At 34.0% G+C, this 19,597-nt stretch overlaps 1 protein-coding gene across 2 annotated transcripts; it reads left to right on the top strand.

The window, feature by feature from the left end:
* The first annotated feature begins 3,978 nt into the window (after window positions 1-3,978).
* On the top strand, window positions 3,979-19,022 carry BTBD8 (BTB domain containing 8). 2 transcript variants are annotated; one of them, XM_066376791.1, is made up of 7 exons: window positions 3,979-4,062; window positions 6,515-6,576; window positions 11,343-12,054; window positions 12,299-12,386; window positions 12,781-12,917; window positions 14,235-16,535; window positions 17,796-19,022. In XM_066376791.1, the coding sequence occupies exons 1-7, from the start codon at window positions 4,029-4,031 to the stop codon at window positions 18,260-18,262; spliced, it is 3,801 nt and encodes a 1,266-aa protein (XP_066232888.1). In that variant the 5' UTR covers window positions 3,979-4,028; the 3' UTR covers window positions 18,263-19,022. The 2 variants fall into 2 exon arrangements, with proteins under 2 accessions (XP_066232888.1, XP_066232889.1); XM_066376792.1 differs by having other exon boundaries at window positions 17,778-17,862.
* The last annotated feature ends 575 nt before the right edge of the window (window positions 19,023-19,597 follow it).

Raw genomic sequence — 19,597 nt, 5'->3', positions numbered from 1 at the left:
GTAGTTATGTTAATTATTAGATAGTTGCAAATGAATTAAATGATTTAAAGAAAAGGGAAAGATTTTTGATGATGTGCATAAAGGGTGCAGCAATTGGATGTAGGTACAGCAATCAGGGAAGAAATAGTGCTTAAGTTGAAATCTGAAGTCTACAGAGAGTGTGCAAAGTATACATCATGCAGCCTGTGTTAAGGATTTCAGGCTGGCATTTTCCCAGGTTTATCACTTATCTATTGCTGTATAAAAAAACCACCCCCAAACTAAGTGGCTTAAAACTACAATTCATTATTTCTCTCAATTCTGTGGATTGACTTGGTGATTGTTTTGCTGACCTTGCGTGCACTCCATCCTATGGATGCTTTCAACTGATAGCAAAGTTGGAGGCTGGGCCTCCCGCTCCATGTGGGATTTCTTACCAGGCTTCTGTATGACCTCATTGTCCCAAAATTCTAAGACAGAGCTGCAAAAGTTTTAAAGGCCTAGGCTCTGGAACTTGCACAGCACCACTGTTTGTGTGAGCAAGTGAAAGGGCCACTCTAGCTACGAGGGATGAGGACATAGATTCCACCTCTTGATGGATGGAGCTACAAAAAATCTGTGGCTATGTTTTTCAATCTACTACAGTCTGTCAGTAACTATTCAATAGTACTGTTTTGATAACTAGAAGTCAAACATGAGTAAGATATAATAATTTTTTTTTTTTTGTATTTTTCTGAAGTTGGAAATGGGGAGGCAGTCAGACAGACTCCCGCATGCACTCAACAGGGATCCACCAGAAGGCGATGCTCTGCCCATCTGGGGCATTGCTCTGTTGCAACCAGGGCCATTCTAGCACCTGAGGCAAAGGCCATGGAGCCATCCTCAGCGCCCGGGCCAATTTTGCTCCAATGGAGCCTTGGCTGCGGGAGGGGAAGAGAGAGACAGAGAGGAAGGAGAGGGGGAGGGGTGGAGAAGCAGATGGGCGCTTCTCCTGTGTGCCCTGGCCAAGAATTGAACCCGGGACTCCTGCACGCCAGGCCGATGCTCTACCACTGAGCCAACCGGCCAGGGCCAGATATAATAATTTACAAGTTGTTTATTTTCTTCTTCTTGGAGTCCATGGTATTTATGTATTATCATTCCATTTTCCATAGAGATTAGTATTTATGAACATTTTACCTATGGTATAAAAATGAATCATCATTAAAGAAATAAAACATAATAAGAAGGGTCTTAACCTAATTAGAGAGGAAATAAAAAGAATCACTGGAGATTATAAGTAATTTTTGGCCTTCCTAAATTTGTAATAAAGAACATGTATTTTGTAATCATGAAAGAATTAAGTCTATGCTAGTGTAGCCATGCAGTTATAAATGATATGTATAAAAAAAATTAATTCAGTAGTGAAAAAATCTCAAGAAAGTCGAGTTTTTCTTTGTAGTTGTAACTTGCTTTCAGGTTTGCTTTAGCTGTCTTTTAAAGGTGATTCCTTCCAAGCTCACAATTTGCCCTTTTGAATAATTTTGAATGAATGAATAAATAAGTATTACATGCAAAACTAGTGTTAAAGATACTAGCTGCCAGAAACAAAAGTATTTAATTTGCTTAGAAAATATTTTATGAGCAATAATCTAACCTCTTCCCATATTTTTAAAATTATAAGAATGATGAGAATCCTGCTTTTCTTCTGATGGAAAGTGGCAGGCTAATCATCAGTCTCCCCAGAATGAAGCGGCCAGAAGAAGCATGGAAAATGTCATCTCAGCTACAGGAAGAGTGTATTGCATTTATTATCAAAAACTTCTAGCCTGACCAGGCAGTGGCGCAGTGGATAGAGCAATGGACTGGGATGCGGAGGACCCAGATTCAAGTCGCCAGCTTGAACGTGGGCTCATCTGGTTTGAGCAAAAAGCTCACCAGCTTGGACCCAAGGTCGCTGGCTCAAGCAAGGGGTTACTCGGTCTGCTGAAGGCCCGCGGTCAAGGCACATATGAGAAAGCAATCAATGAACAACGAACAACTAAGGTGTCGCAATGCGCAACGAAAAACTAATGATTGATGTTTCTCATCTCTCTGTTCCTGTCTGTCTGTCCCTGTCTATCCCTCTCTCTGACTCTCTCTCTGTCTCTGTTAAAAAAAAAAAACAAAAAAAAAACTTCTCCAAGATCATTCAAAGTGAAAATTTTGCTCTTCTCTTACAGGTACTGTCTAAAATTATATCCTATATTTAGTTTCTTCTTTGTGTTCTGATTATAATTATGTAAGAGTTTTTAAACGCAGGTTGTCTTTGATTAAATTAGTATGGCTTAAATAAATTCCATAGCAGATGGCAGGTTTGCATAGGATTTAGAGTAGTAGTGAACAGGATTTTTGGCTGACAAGATAATGAAGGCAGGAGGGGACGGGTTTGAATACCCTGGCAAGGCCTAATGTAACTCTGGCCAACTCTAGCTCACTATCCACATAAGCCATATTTTAGGAACCAAAGACATAAAGATATTGTTTTGGTCACTAATACAATTACAGTCCATGCAAAATTCTTTGTATTCCTGGGGGCCCACTTTCTCTAAATTCAGTCATTGAATAAAGAACTTTCTTATTTCCAGGCTTTGTTTTTAGGACGATTTTGGCTTTTAAGAAAAGTGTGTGTGTACGTGTGTATGTGTGCAAGCATGTGCACACACGCAGCACAGATATTTTTAACAAAGAAAAAGGATTGTTATAATTATAATTATAGTTGTTATAATAATAATTATTATTAACAGAGGAAATAAGATTTCTGATTGATTTTATATAGCCAGTTATGATTATTGGTCAGCTGTTATGCCAGACTTTCATATTTCTTACATATTTTACATGTATTGTTATTCTGTACAATACTCCTATTCAGTATCAATTTCTGTGTTTTATAGTCATAAGCAATGAGCAGCACAGCTGATCTGTTGAACAAAATTCTAAGAGCAATTGCAGAAGACATTACCACTGAGAATCGTTGCCCTCTTTTTGTGGTTCTGGACATGTTAGTGATCTCTGACAATACAAAAGAAATGGTATGGAATGTAGTAATCAAGTTCATTAAAATGGTATAACATTTTAACTGTTTTAAGATTTTAAAATATATGCACACTTTAAATGTTGTTGGGATCATTGAAACTAGGTCATGGATACCTGGGCATTGATTATATTCTCTACTTTTGTGTGAATTTGGAATTAAAATACAAAATTTTAAAAATTTTCTATTTACTTCCAAATGGTCATATTATAAATTTAGAATTTGGTAATTTTAGTGGCTAATTCTGGACATAGTTTGGCACTTAACAATATTAACTGGTATCGCATAACTCTAGTATTTCTCCCTGGTCACTGCACTAAAATTCCTAACTATAAAACATATACAATAGAATTTAAAATAATTTTATGGAAATTTTAATCATCAGTATCTTTTATTTTTATAATATGTTTTTAATTATTTTTTGTCTTAAAATAATCATATTTAAAATAGGAATGACTGGGGGGAAAGCAAAATTAAAATATTACTTATTTTTAAATGTAGTTAATAATGGTCATTACTAAGCTAATTGCAAATTATTCACATTTTGTATTTGTTCAACAAGAATGATAAAAATATTTCATCATATTTATTACTATTGCAGAGAGTATTTGACCTTGTAATGTCATAGTGGATTTAAAAGGCTGTGGAAGGTATTCATGTGAAGGCCATTGGTGGTTGAAAATAATGTTTGGTTGAAAGGATAAGGATTAGCTTCATGTTCACTGTAAAATTCTGTTGTGAAGAGTAAGCCTTCATAAATAACATGTACCCGACTATCTTAAAAATCTAAGTGATGACATCATTGAGCTAGCTTAGAAATAAGTAGATTCGGAAAGGAATAATGACTGGTTGCTATGACAATGTGGCTCTCACCAGCTGCTGATTTGTTGCTTGAACGCAGGGCTGTACGTGCAAGATCCAGGCTCTGCGTGACAGGCTGTGGGTCTTCCCGGTTCAGTCTTTCTATGCTGTTCGTCACACAGAAAGCTGGACGCTGATGAGCAGAGATGATCAACAGAAAATCCAAGCAGGTACGTTAGTTAGCCTTGAGATTTTTTATTCTTATATTCTAATCTTTGTGACAAGGGATATTTTGAAGGGATTCTAATAAGAGGTAGGATTAATATTTGTTTGCTTCTGTTCAATAATAGCTTGCTGATTGAAACTAGTGATAGTGTGTTTAGGCAGTTTTAATAAATCATGCTTTTTTGCTGTTCTTAGAAAATGAAACTTGTTTCATATATATATTTGTATATATATAAATTTTTAATCTTACTTTATATTAGCAGCACTGTTCCAGCCAAATTTGCTTGGAAGCTTTCTTGTTTTAAAGGATTAGAAGTATAAGAAAATATAATCCATATAGAACAGATTACTGAACATCACACTTTCTTTCCCTTTTAAAATATATTTTTCCATAAAGCTTTTCCATATTTTGCATATGCTACCCTTGCTTGTGGTTTTTGCCTGGACTAGATGGCTTAATTTCACAATTGATTGGTTCAGTGATATGGTGTGTGCTATTGCAGAGTGTCCCTCAGGAGCCAGCTGCACAGTGGCCTCTGATATTTAATAGGTACCATTTGCAACATTAGCATTAAACAAAATATGTATATTGCTCAGAATGTGGTTTCAAAAATATTAAAATTAAATTTTGAGGATATGGAACTAAAAATGGCTTCATGACTATTTTTGGATTAAAGCAGGTGCCTTAAAAAAACACTGGCAGATTCAGCAAGTGTACTTTTAAACATTTTAAGTTAAGAGATTAGAGGCTGTATTTTATGAAGTGAACATTTTTATGTTATATAACATTGAAGCCATAGATGATGTATTTTTGATGGTCCATAGATATGTTAAATTCTTCTAGTGATTAGTCAGAATATGATTTGCTCAGTCTTGTATTATGAGCATAACATAATAGTGTAGCTAGATGTGATTGAGCTCAAGAACACTTTTTTCAAAGAAATTCCAACAAAAAGAAACCCAACAATATCAGAAACAACAAAAATCATGGTCTTCAGAAATTAAAATATTTTTCCCTTGTGACTCTTTTTATACTAATTTTTAAATGACAGTTTAATCTTTACTATAAAATCTGTACAATGAGAAGAAATAAGATCAGCATTCCATGAGTAGATGTCATCCAACTCTCTTCCGATTGGCAGTAAACTTGATTTTTCTCCATTTTAGAGGATTTCATGGTTAAGTCAGGCTTCCAACAATGTTCATCTTAATTCTTCAAAGTTATATTTAAAATTACATGTAAATACATACATATATACATGCAAATATGTAAAACAAAATATTATTAGTAATCCAACTAATTTTCAAAAGACACCAATCTATTTCATTACATCAGTGCAAAAATGTGTTTTGAATCTTAAATGTTTTGAATTATAATGATTCCTGACCTTTGCATAATTATTATATTGGGAAACCCCAGAGAAAGGGGTGATTCTAGGTTGTCTTGTTATAGCATTTCTTCATTCCAGCTTGAGTCACTGATCTTTGGGAGAAATTGTATATTAATTTATTTCTGTATATTATTGTGCAAAGTCATTTGCTAACTGTACATTAGTCCTGATCATGTCATTTCTAGTATCCTGCTTTGTCTTATAGACAAATCCTATAGAATAGAGGTAGTAGAAGATGCAAGGTAGAGTTACAGATAATTTCATGTATTTTTCATCAGTTTTTTTAATAAAAATAAAGTTTTAGAAATTATATATACTTCTTAAAAATACATTTGAGAGCCTGATAACCTTCAAAAGGCAAAAATGCATTAGCTAAACTGTATTTATGGCTCTTATATACCATTATTCCTGTATATTTTCCTGATGTCATTTAAATTCTTATTTGAAGAACATAATCATGAGTTCCCCAGTAATTCCCACCTAAACCTAATCTATGAAATGAAATTTTATGTAATTCTAAAAACGAATATGAGTTTGAGAATTAGTTCTTGTTTTATTTTCAACAGAACCTTATTTTTTTTTCTTTCTTCCTCATGATATACCTGCAAAACTAGAAGATAGTTGTAGTTATTTCAACCATATTTTTACAAATAGAAAAAGCATTTTCTCATATTTAATAGTTTATAATATACTTTTGCCACAATCTGTAATTTTTGAAATTTGGAATACTAAATGAAACCAGTTTTCTTTAAAATTTTAACAGCTTGAGAAAATTTTGTGTTTTATAAATGTATGGATTTTCTCTGTGAGATTTTATAGTTCTTATTTATTAATTTTACTAATACAATTTATAGGGACCAGAAAATAAGATTGAAAATGTGGTTCTTTTAAAAAAAAAAGCTTTTAATATGATAGGGCATTATCTATATGTACCAGATTGGTTTCAACTATTTTAAAGTAATTTTGCATTGAGACGTAACCTTTTCCTGCTAGTATACTAGTTTCCCTCTCATTCTATGTTATAATAGTGTCTCCTATAAAAATAAATTGCTTTTTCTTTTCACAGCTGCATTTTACAAAGGTGATGATCGAAGACTTGGTAAAAAGCCTATATTCAGTAGCTCTCAGGTAAACTTTAAAATTTTTATAGGTGAAAATGAAAAAGGATAGCAAATAATTTAAATTTTATTATTTTATATTTCAAAATCATTTTAAAAAATCTGTTCTCTCATTAATCAAAACTATATCTTAGTGGAAATAATTCTGAGTTTCTTTTTAATCAAGTGAACATTTCATACATTTTTAAATGAGGAGAATTTGATATCCAGCTGGCATAGGAAGTGTGATATTGTAGACCTTTTTTATTTCTTTGAAAACTATTTTGGCAACTAGCATATTGGAGCTATTCCAGTAGATCAGAAATTGTCTAGAATTCTAGACCTAATTCAATGTCTGTTTTTCTAATTAACCTATTTCTTACAAAAGAAAATTTTGGTTGTCCCAGTTTTCTCTATACTAAGATTTTAATTCATGCAATAAATATTTGGTGTGGAAAAGGCAATTAGTACCAAGAGTACAGCTGCGTTTTACTTTAAAAGTTACGCCCTGGCCAGATATCAGTTGGTCAGAGCATTGTCCCAAGGCACAGAGGTTGCCACTTCACTCCCAGTTCAAGGCACATACAGGCACAGATTGATGTTCGTGTCTCTCTCAAATCAATAAAATAAACATTTTAAAAGTTACTTAGTGAGCTCGCTTGGCAGCACATATTAAAAAGTTACTTAATATACTTATATGAGGTATGTAAAGTAGTCGCACACTTAAAAACAGGCAGTAGAACAGTGGTTGCCAGGGGTTGGGGGTACAGGAAAAGGAGAATTGTTGTCCAATGGGTATAGTTTCATTTTTGCAGGATGAAAAGTTCTAGAGATCTGTTGCACAACAAGGAGCAAATAGTTAACCCTACTCACTGCCCACATAAAAATGGTTAAGATGGTAAATTTTATGTGTTTGGTTTTTTTTACTACACACACATATATTATTTGGTGTATTATTTATAATGTGAAATCCTCTTTTCTTCTCCCAAAATGTTATTAATGGTGGTTAGAGTTCCAAGCTAGCTAACTTAAAGATGGTCACTTAATAATATATTTGAAGTACGAAATTATACTAACCTAGTATGGGCATTACAGTGACACGGAGACATACATTGAGAGTTTCAGTTTTGAATGCAAAGAACTTATTGCCCTTGCAGAGTGGTAGAGGGAATCTTTCCTTCCTCATTAGCCAAGAACTCACACAACCCTAAGCCATACCTGAGAGCTCTCATGGCTTGAGGCAGAAGTTAAGCTTCCAAATGTCTTCTATGAAAAACTGGGAGAAAAACTGGGAGGCTAGAGTTTTTTGCCAATAAACTTCCCAGGATTATTTCTCAAAGTGTGTTACACGGAATACCAGCTCTCTCATATGTTCCACCTAAGAACAAGTAACATCAACTGAATTTGAGAATTGCTGCATACCATAGCTCCTCTTAGAGACTGATGATGCACACTAGCACCATAAAAGCTCTGAGAAACACTATAATGAAGACCATTATTGAATTCTGTTTTATCCAGAATTTCCCCAAATTTTATAATCACAGAATACCACTAAACTCCCTCTTAGCCCCTTTTAGTTGTATTATATAGTTACACTGAAAATACTCTAGGTAATGCACCTTAGGATATTTTTTCTACCTCCCTGTTCCCTGTTACTCCTATGGGGTTTTTTGTTGTTGTTGTTGTTGTTGTTGTTGTTGTTGTTTTGTATTTTTCTGAAGTTGGAAACGGGGAGGCAGTCAGACAGACTCCCGCATGCGCCCGACCAGGATCCAACCGGCATGCCCACCAGGGGGCGATGCTCTGCCCATCTGGGGCGTCGCTCTGTTGCGACCAGAGCCATTCTAGCTCCTGAGGCAGAGGCCACAGAGCCATCCTCAGTGCCTGGGCCAACATGCTCCAATGGAGCCTTGGCTGAGGGAGGGGAAGAGAGAGACAGAGAGGAAGTTGAGGAGGGGGAGGGGTGGAGAAGCAGATGGGCGCTTCTCCTGTGTGCCCTGGCCGGGAATCAAACCAGGGAGTTCCACACGCCAGGCCAACACTCTACCTTTGAGCCAACTGGCCAGGGCCCGTATTGATTTTTAAAGAGGAGAGAGAGAGAGAGAAGGGAGATAGTAGGAGCAGGAAGCATCAACTCATAGTTGCCTCTTGTATGTGCCTTGACTGGGCAAACCCAGGGTTTCAAACCTGCAACTTCAGCATTCCAGGTCAACACTTTACCACTGGGCCACCACAAGTCAGGCTCCCAGTACAAAGAAACCCCAAGAGTTAGCCTGCCTCCTTTCCTTTCCTCTGTTTTAGAAACTGTTATCACCTAGGCTTTTCCTCCTTCCTTGCCTTACAGCAAAATAGAACGAAGTCTCATTGTCCTTCCTTATCCCCCTGACTTTCAGTTTGTCTGGTTTTTACTCTTAACTAGAAGGGAAAAAACAGGGTAATATGTTTTTCTCAAAAAGGCAGTCATATTCCAAATGGGTGCTGGACATAGAATCAGATAACTTCAAACTTTGATTTCACATTTATTATCTGTATCATCTGTGAGTCCAAGTATGTTTATCTATATAACATGGAGTGATAAAACCTAGCCGGATTATGTGTAATTATGTGGTGTGTAGTAAGTGCTCAATAAGTGTGGAATGAATAAATGTGTTTTCCAAAAAGAGATGAGATCTTTTGGAGGTAGGAGAAAGTTAATAAGATAAGACAGAGAGAAAAGTTTGAGAAAACTGCTACTACCAAAACATGATTAAAATTATATGTCTGAGATTTGCTTCAAAATAAAATAGGGGTAGTTATATATTAAACAAAATTGGCCCAGAATTGATCATTGTAGGTGCATGGGAAGATCATTATACTGTTCTGTCTTGATTATTCAATTAATTTTGATTATTTTCTATATTAAGTTAACAACAACAATGGAAAAAAAAAACCAAGAGGGAATAGCACTAGAACCAAAAAGGTATCTATCTAAGAGGATTGCTTTAGACAGTTACCTTTTCATTTTTTTCAATAGCATATGGTGAACATTCCTAGTTGGCCACTTGTACATAGGTGAAATATACTGCTTACAAAAATTAGGGGATATTTTAAAATGAATATGAAGTGATAAAATATCCCCTAATTTTTGTGAGCAGTATATATAACTTTAGAAATGTAAGTCAGAGACTGCATAGAAATGTACATGCACTGAATCATCATCATGTACTATGTTGCTGTGAAATTTATAAGAGTGTAGTTACCTCATATACTATATAGATCTCATCCATAGCATGATGCTTTAAAATAGAGTCAATGATAGAATACATTAAGTAGGATCAGTTGTAATGATAGGAAGAGATCTACCTGGTTTTAGGTATTAAAAATGAAGAATAAAATAAATCTTTTTAAAAATAGTTTTTGAGCTTGATCAAAAAAACAAATAATGAAGGCTAAGCCTATTTGAACCTTATCACACAGAATCCTAGAACACTGCAGTGAATAGGACCAGTCTCTATCCTCTGGACATGTGTAATTTGAGGTCCAGAGATGTTAATGACTTCTTAAGTATCTTAAGTCTGAGGCAAAGCTAGGACAAGAATCTGATGATTCTCTTATTATCATACCTTACTTCTTCCTAAACTTAGCCAGGTTATTATGTATGTATGTATGTATGTATGTATGTATGTATGTATGTTATTTTTATCTTAGACAAAATTTTAACATAATTAGAAGCTTTCTATACTTAGAAATAATTAGGTCTGGTACTGTATCAGTATATGCTCAGGTTTAACAACAGGCATCATTTGTATGTGTGTGTGTACCCAGTATCTGATGGCCACAGTGCTAAGGGATACAAAAATGAAGCTAACACAGACTCTGCCTCATACCACTACAATCTCCCCTGAGGGGAAACAGAGTGTTTACATTTTTAAAATTGCAATATAATCTTTTATTTGTATTTTTAAATTTCTACCAATTTTAAAATTTTTGATCCTTTCCATATCAAGGTTGGTTCTAAACAAAATGGGTGCATTTGTCTTCAATGCCTTTCTATTTTCCCCTTTTGATCTATTTTTAGGAGTCTTTTTCTCTACTTCCTCTAAACAACCAATACTGTATTAACTGGGTGGGTTTTCTTTTCTGTATTACTATCTTGTTTCTTTTAAAAGCCAAACTTTTCAGATGTGATATATTATGTTTCTCAGGAGAGTTTTTTTTTTTAAATGAGGACTCCACGGAGTAAACAATTCGTAACATAGAAGATAAATTATACCACATAGATGACTACCTGCTTAAAGCAGTATATCATGAGGTCTCTTATCAGTATGTGATCATGGGTAAATCACATACCTATTTTGATCTCCAGTTTCTTGCCTAAGAAATAGAGATAGCAACAGGAACTGTCTCATAGGTTTGTTGTGAAGATTGAGACGATATATGTAGAGAGTTTTAGCACAGAATCTGGTAGTGAACCCTCAAAAGTATTGGGTATTGTTATCATTCACGCAAGGCATCCTGACACTGTTAGATATTACTTCTCTATCATAACATCATAAAGTTAAGTAATATGCCTTTTAAAACAGTATAGGTTTCAAATATTTTGTGCTGTATTTTAGATTTGGTTAAGGTAATGTGATCGAAGGCACATGGAAAGTATTGCTCAAAATGACCAAAGGTAATTCAAGTTTTGAGTAGACCTAAGTTATAATATGAACTTTGCTGTGTTTCTTTTCTATGAAAAACTGGCTTATGAAAATGTGAAGTGTTTATATGTAAAGGCTTCAGACAAGTTACAAGGTTTTTTTTTCTTCTTTGTAGCAAAGGAGACAAGTTTCTCACTCTGGTGTTATAAAAAACAAATCTTTGAGACAAAATAACAAGAAAGAGTGTTGGCGTTGTCCCTCTAGGAACCAAAAGATGAAATCTGATGGGTTAGGAGCATCTGGACATTCATCAAGTACTAATAGAAATACTAGAAATAAAACTTTGAAGCATGATGACTTAAAAGAAAAGGATGGTATAAAAATAGGATCTAGGATTACAAAAGAATTAAAGTCTGAGGGAAAAAATGGTTCTGGAAAGCCCAAAGCTATAATAAAACCCAAAGCAGAAAACAATGATAATGCAAATTCGGCAGACATGGTACCAAGACAAGCTGTGGAAAGATCAGCAATGGCAGCAGCAACTGGGCACAAAAACACATTAAATGGAAAAGGAGTAAGAAATCAAGAAGGACAAATTACAGGTGCCAGACCCAAAGTGCTCACTGGAAACTTAACTGTGCAAGCCAGAGCAAAGCCTTTGAAAAAAGTGACAGGAAAAGATTCTCCATGCCTTGGCATGGCAGGATCCTCCAGCAGATCAACAAACTCGAGCATGGAGTTACTGGTTTCCACTGAATGTCTGGATGAACCAAAAGAAAATGGATCAACAGGAGAAGAGAAGCCATCTGGTCATAAACTGTCCTTTTGTGACTCTCCAGAACAGACCGTGAAAAACAGTGTAGAAAGTATCAAAACTTCCACTGGAGGTGGGTTTTAGCACTCTAATTTTCCATAGTTCCTGACAGTGAAAGTTCTTAGAAAAAAATGACCTGTTTGGACTTTTATTTAGTTTCAAATGCAGAAAAAGTGTTTATTTACATTTATTCATGCAAACAGAGAAAACATGTTGACGTTTAATTTTGTTTATACTAGTATCTGACCAGTGACTTGATACATAGTTGTTACATATTTAGTGTTTTATCTTATGACTCACTTTTTCTTAATTTACAGCAGTAAAATCTCGACCTGTTTCAAAAGTTACCAATGGAACTTTCAATAAAAAAAGCAATCATGAACAAGAAACTAATATAAATAATAGGTAAGTCTTCATTCATTGTTTTACCTATACATTAGCTTTCTCTGAAAGTTAATTGCATACTAACTTCTAGCTAAGTATTTTTATTTATCCTTTTTGTTGGAAAATTTAATGAATTTACACAATGATGTTTAAAAACTTTTATTTACCAAAAGAAGTCAGTATATTTCTGCAAAGGATGATGGATGCAAATAATTTATACTTGTCGTGCTTGCTTATGCATTGCTTTATCATACTTGATCTATAGTTTTATTAACTGAAAGACATATAAACATTTTCATTTTCAGAAGGGTTTTATTTTTATTTCTTCGAGAAAAATATATTTCATGTTTGGGTCTTTTAGAAGCTCATGTTTTGGAATTTCAATGTAACAATGAATACAAATCACTTTTCTTAGTGTGCTAAAGGTCACTGGCAAAGGATACAGTGATCCAGTACCACAAGCAATTTTAAAGAAAAGAGGAAATGACAATGGATTTGCTACAGCTCAGCAGAGGACAAAGAATGCCCCTTCTAATCTTGCTAAAACTCAAGGTAAAGCTGACATAGTCCTATTGTTCCTTCCTTGTTTAAATTAAATAAGCAGAACTTGATTTGTAACTTGAACAGAAAGTAAGCAAGATATAACATGGTTTCACTGATTTAACATTCATTTTATGCTGTAGAAATGAGATTTTATATATACTTCTGCTTTTCAGACAAGTATTTTGGGTGTCGGTTTGGTTTTTATTGTCTCATGTGAGAGAAATAATTAAGGGAGTTACTACTTTATCTGCATTTCTGGTCCTTTTATATATTGTGTCCATGTTTCCTCAAAGTTTCATTGATAACTAATCAAAGTTTCATTGATTTCCCTCTGCAAAACCAGCACTTAAGTTATTTAAATAGTAATGGTACAATATAGAGAGCTGTAATACATGGGAGGAAGAATTTTGCTCTGGAATCTGTGCTGTGCCTGTTGTTTTCCCTCCCATGTTCTAACAAAGAAAAGAGTGCTGATCAAATTGCATAATTTGCTGACATAATAAACGATTTTAAAAGTAGTTTGTTTTGTGCATTTGGAACATTTGTAAAATTCTAAAAAAATTTTGAGTTAATTAATTAATTAATACTAAAAGTGAATAAAAAATTAGGCAGAGCAAAATTATTCACATTCCAGTTATAGTTAAAATGAAATATTTAGAAATAATTGGTAATTGTTTGATGGTGCTCAAAATGTGATCTCTAGGACTTTCAGCAGTTTATAACAAACAGACTCCAAGGTTCATCTTCTTTCCCTCCAGTCACCAGTTTTAGTTTCAACTGCGTATCTAAGTGGTTCACCTTAATGAGGTACAATAACAATGATTTGGTTATGGGAAATAATTTAGTTTTGTTCATGATTGAGGGAAAAATTGCTATTTCTAAATTTCTATATATTTACTATTTCTATATTATGTTTATCTTTATTCTACTTTTCAGCTGTGTGGCACATAGTCATTTTTTATCCCCAAAACTTCAAAGGGAAGTCCCTTGCTGCTCTTTTGGTATAAGAAAATCAGAATTTTCCACCCCTATATATATATTTATGCAAATCCAATTCTGACATAACCATCAAAGCTCTTTACTTGAGGAAGAGAGATCCTATTTTAATAATTTTACCAAGACACTAAAATAGTCCCTCTATCTTTATAATAAAAAATATTTTATTTTATTATGCTACTAACTCCAAATCTGTAATTGTCTACTTGACTGTAGATATTTTACCATTCTGTTGTTTTATTTCTCTTTTCTGAAGTAATTTAAAAACAAATATTGAATTTCATCCACAAATTGAAAAGTATATTATATTTTTGAATTTTCTTTTCTTAGAATCCCAAGGAGAGTCAACAATTTCAGTAAAATCTTCAGTCCCTTCAAGGCAATCTGATGGAAATGTGACAAAGTTGGACCATAGTACAACAGATAAACAAGCACCTAAGAGAAAAATTGTCAAGAAAGGGCACACAACTTTGCCTAAGGGTAATGCAAAAATAGTTGCATTACCTAAAAACCTAAATCAATCTAAGAAAGGTGAAACTTCGAATAATAAAGATTCAAAACAGAAAATGTTTCCTGGACAGGTCACATTGAAGACTCAGTCTTCTTCGCAAAGGCCTTTAAAAAGTGAAACATCTGTTTTCTCCAAAAGTAATAATAAGGGCAGTGTTACTGAACAGAAGCCTCAGGAACCTCTAATTAGCCTTACTTCTGAAACCAGTGGTATGGAAGCATTCCAGCCATCATGCACACCTGACCCACAAAAGCCATTCAACAATCAAGAAAAAGAGAAATTGGTATTGGAATGCCAAAATATTTCAAATCTGGATAAATCGATAGAGCACAACTTGGAATCAAGACAGATTTGTTCAGATAAAAGAGAAACAAAATTTTCCAATCACAAAGAAACAGATCATTGCAACACCACTAAACTACATTGTCATTCTGATGAAAGTGATAAGGTAGATCCAAAATTTTATAGCACCACTGCCATAAAATACACGGTTTTAAATCCAAATGAAAACTTCTTGAACTCTAATCAAGTTTGTGGTGTAAACTCAACAAATGCAGAGCAAATCCATTCAGTATTAGATGAGGAGAAGCATGTAGGAAGAAAAGACACAAACAAAAAATCAAGCATTAAATGTGTGAAAGATGTTTTATCTTGTGTTCCTGAAAGGACAAGTGGTACCTTACACACTACTCAAGATGACAGAAAACCTAAATTTCATGTAGAACAGACAATTCCTACTCAGTTATCTGATGGCTCTGCTATGAATGAAGAGAAATATGCTACAGCAGACTCAGATAGTTCCCCCAAATGTTCTTTGGAACAAATATCAGGGAAAAATTCTCCTAAAGATATGGAAACAACAGAAACTCCAGAGAGCCATGAAAATCCAGAAGCTCCATTCATGGGTCACTGGAATTTGAGTGCCAGTGTTCTGCAGCAGAGAGAGAGTCCTGAGTCTGACACTGGCAGTACGACCACGTCCTCTGATGACATAAAGCCCAGGTCCGAAGACTATGATGCTGGCGGGTCTCAGGATGATGATGGGTCAAATGAGAGAGGTATTTCTAAATGCGGCACTATGCTGTGCCATGATTTTCTTGGAAGAAGTAGCAGTGACACCAGCACCCCTGAAGAATTAAAAATATATGATAGTAACTTAAGAATTGAAGTAAAAATGAAAAAGCAAAGTAGTAATGATCTTTTACAAGTTAATTCAACAAGTGATGATGAGCTTCCTAGGAAAAGGCCAGAAATTTGGCCTCGATCGGCAACAGTCCACACTAGGGAAAAAGAAAATAGTCTACGAGGCAGTGTCCAGTTTGCTCAGGAAGTAGATCAAGTTTCTTCTTCAGCAGATGAAACAGAAGATGAAAGATCTGAAGCTGAAAATGTTGCAGAAAATTTCTCTATATCTAACTCAGCTCCTCAGCATTTTCAGGGGATAATTAATTTAGCTTTTGAAGATGCAGCTGAAAATGAAAGTCGTGGGTTTTCTGCAACTAAAAGTTTTAAAAGGTCAGTTTTACTTTCCGTAGATGAGTGTGAAGAACTGGGAGCTGATGAAGGGGACGTCCAGACTCCTTTGCAGCCTTCTATAGATTGTCTTTCACCTTCTGATGTTTTTGATGACATTTCTCATGAACATCCTGGAAGGACCTGCTATTCTGGAGACTCACAAGTAAGTGGAGGTCATATTTTAGAATATAAACAAGATAAAGGTGATAGGGTACATAAAAACGAAAGCTTTCTCTTAGGCCTTAGTAGCACTGATTCCTCAAGAAAAGACAAACTGAGTGCTTCAGCCACAGAGAAAAAGTATACAGTCAATGTCCTGTCCAAAGGAGGCAGACAACTTCTTCCAGAAAATAGAAAAGTAAATGATGGGAGTGATGTAGACGATGACTTTCAGCAATGCAGCAAACTCTCAGAGAGTGATACAAAATCTCAAGAGAGACCATGTCATTTGGAGCTTCATCAGAGAGAACCCAGTTCTGACATACCAAAGACCAGCACTACAAAATCTCTGGACTCCTGTCGGAGCCAGCTTCTGCCTCAGGAAGGTCAAGTGAAAAAGAGCCATTCTACAGCTACCAAAAAAGCTAATATTGCTTTATCTGCAGGTAATGTACAGAAATAGAAATGTTAAATCTATCAGAAAATTAGTTTCTAGAACTTTAAAATTGTATGAAGCCCTGAATGTTATATTTTAGTTAGATAGAATAATTAAGCAACAGATTCAAATTTTAAATGAAAATTTAAATTTTTTAATATTAAAATTAGCTAGTTACTCTTTATTGTACATTTAAAATTCTAGTGTAGAATCAATAACCTAGTAAAAATTTTGGTTATTTATTAAAGCTAACTTACTTTTAAGAGATTTTACATGAAAGTATAAAGAGGAAAACTTAGTTTTCTGTTATTTATTTCTAATTTAACATAGGAATTCTTGACTATTAGAAATTTTATTATATACATTGGCTATGATTTATGGACTATACTAGTATAAATCTAAGAAGTCTGTGCAATAACTATAGTAATATGTAACTAAAAGCACTGAACTATTTTAACTAGATTAACTATTACAATTTATATACATTTTACAGAGATCAAGACTTAAGAATCACTATAATTCTAGTATAAAATTTTCAAGTAAAAAGATAAATTTCCTAAAAGAGATTTTATTTAGAAGCAATGATAAAATATGAAGAAATCCAGGCTTATTTCATGTGTAGATGATTTCCTGTCTAATTGTTTTGTGTTTGTCTTCCTTATTATAATAATTAATAACCCAGATTTAAAATATGCAGTAGTCCTTGACTGAGTAGCTACTGTATATCAGAATTAAGAAAATTACTGATCAGTAGTCTTTGTTCAGCAAAATCACAAGAATAGGGAGCTCCTTAAAGCTGTACATTTTTGTTTGTCCTCGTTTGCATCCTCCTTTGCATGTGCAATATACAAATAAGGCTTTAGATAAAAGGTATTTATTCTCTTTCTGGAACTGACTTACCTTAAAAGTCACCATCAAATAGTCATGTCTTTTTTTTATCTTAATTTTTTATTATAGTAAATTAGATCTATGTGCATATTCTAGGTTTATGTTTAGATAATTTGTATTGTTTTCTGTATCATAAGTTTTCAAATCAAAGTATGGAGAATTATTGTTAGTTGCCATTGTTGATTTTCCTGCTAAACATTATCCTTGAGTTATTTTTTTAGATAGATGCCTCAAAAATCTTGTATAAATGTCATTTTTCCCATTCTGTGGTTTTTTTATTTGTTTGTTTTTTTGGACTCTAACTGTTATATCGTTCTACAGAACTCTGAGGGGTACCAACATGTGCAATTTTTACATTGTATAGTATTATGAATTATTACAGGAGACATAGATGATTGTGACACACTGGCACAAACCTACATGTATGACCATCGGCCTTCAAAAACCCTCTCTCCAATATATGAGATGGATGTAATAGAAGCTTTTGAACAGAAAGTGGAATCAGAAACACACATTACAGACATGGATTTTGAAGATGATCAACACTTTGCAAAACAAGATTGGACACTATTAAAACAACTGCTCTCTGAGCAAGATTCAAACTTAAATATCACAAATTCTGTTCCTGAAGACTTAAATTTAGCACAGTATCTAATCAATCAAACACTGCTTTTAGCACGAGATGGCTCAAAACCTCAGGGTAAAGCACATGTTGACACTTTGAACAGATGGAGTGAACTAAGCTCTCCACTCGATTCCCCAGCAAGCATCACCATGGCTAGTTTTTCCTCTGAAGATTGTTCACCCCAAGGGGAATGGACAATACTGGAGCTGGAAACTCAGCATTAAGAGTACTAACACTTCGGGAAAGTTTGAACTATGCCACCCTTTATTTTTTGATGTTATTATATTATATCCAAATGGCCAGAGATACATTGCCCTTAATATTGAGGGAGTCTTTCCTATTTATTGAAGTAAACATAGTTTATTAATATGATATCACAGGTAGAACACAAGTTTTTTCTAAAATTTTTCAGCATGTTTTATTATTATAAAAATTAGAAGACTATAAGGAAGCCCTTACTTAAGTTTTCCTTTCCTAACTGATAATTTGTCACTTATTCAAGAATTTAAAATGTGAATGCACAAGTAGATCTCTTCCTTTACTTTTCGCTTTGCAAATGGTAACATAGTAATTTAACAATAAAAAGTGTATTGTGATTGTGTGGATTTATGTAGAGTTAATTTGTGAGTACTGTTCTAGCTTGGATTGGTGAGATTGACAGCTGAATTTTAGAATAAACTTGAGGGTACTATGCTAAGTTAAAGAGAAAGATAGTTACCATATGGTTTCACTTATATGCAGAATCTAAAGAACAAAATGGATGAACAAAAAAACAGACTCATAGATACAGAGAACAAATAGATGGTTGTCAGAGGAGACGGGTGACAAGGAAAAGGGATTAAGAAGTACAAATTGGTAGTTACAAAATAGTCACAGGGATATAAAGTACAGCATAGGGAATATAGTCAGTAATATTGTAATAACTATGGTGTCAGGTGAGTACTTGAAATATTAGTATTTCAAGTTTTGATTGAAAAGTATATGATTTGACATGTAAAGTTTATGGTTGTCTAACCACTATGCATATACCTGAAACCAATATAAAATAATATTGAATATAACTGTAATTGAAAAATAAATAATTTTTTAAAAGAAAGAAAAATTCTTCACTTTCCCAACAATTCAGGTCTAGAAAATTGTGAAGTAAGTGCATCTCAAATTTCAATCACATTGCTACTAAAACAGAAAAATGGAATCCCTTTAACTCTAAATTTTTGGGATATACCTAAAGAGAGACATCTGTCCTTGTCCAAATAAATCGGGAGAGCTCCATCTGTTTTACTGATATAGACTCCCTTTATAATTAATCACTCCCATTTTCAATTCCACTTTAAAGATATTTTGGAACTGCACCTGCAATAAATTCCTGCACTAAATATTAACTTGAAAACAGGTACATGAGGCAATTACTGAGTTATTGAGTTAAACTCTCTCTGTGTGTGTGCTTGTATATTTGCTTTCTCCATGTGTCTATAAACTCGACATATAAGACATTGATCAAATTGTCTTTAAGTCTGTAATTTTCTGCAATTTTGGTAGCAAGGCAAAAATTAAAATCT

Source organism: Saccopteryx leptura, chromosome 3, assembly GCF_036850995.1.
Source record: "Saccopteryx leptura isolate mSacLep1 chromosome 3, mSacLep1_pri_phased_curated, whole genome shotgun sequence".
In the NCBI taxonomy this organism is placed as follows: Eukaryota; Metazoa; Chordata; class Mammalia; order Chiroptera; family Emballonuridae; genus Saccopteryx; species Saccopteryx leptura.
This window is presented reverse-complemented; position numbering and strand designations above follow the sequence as displayed.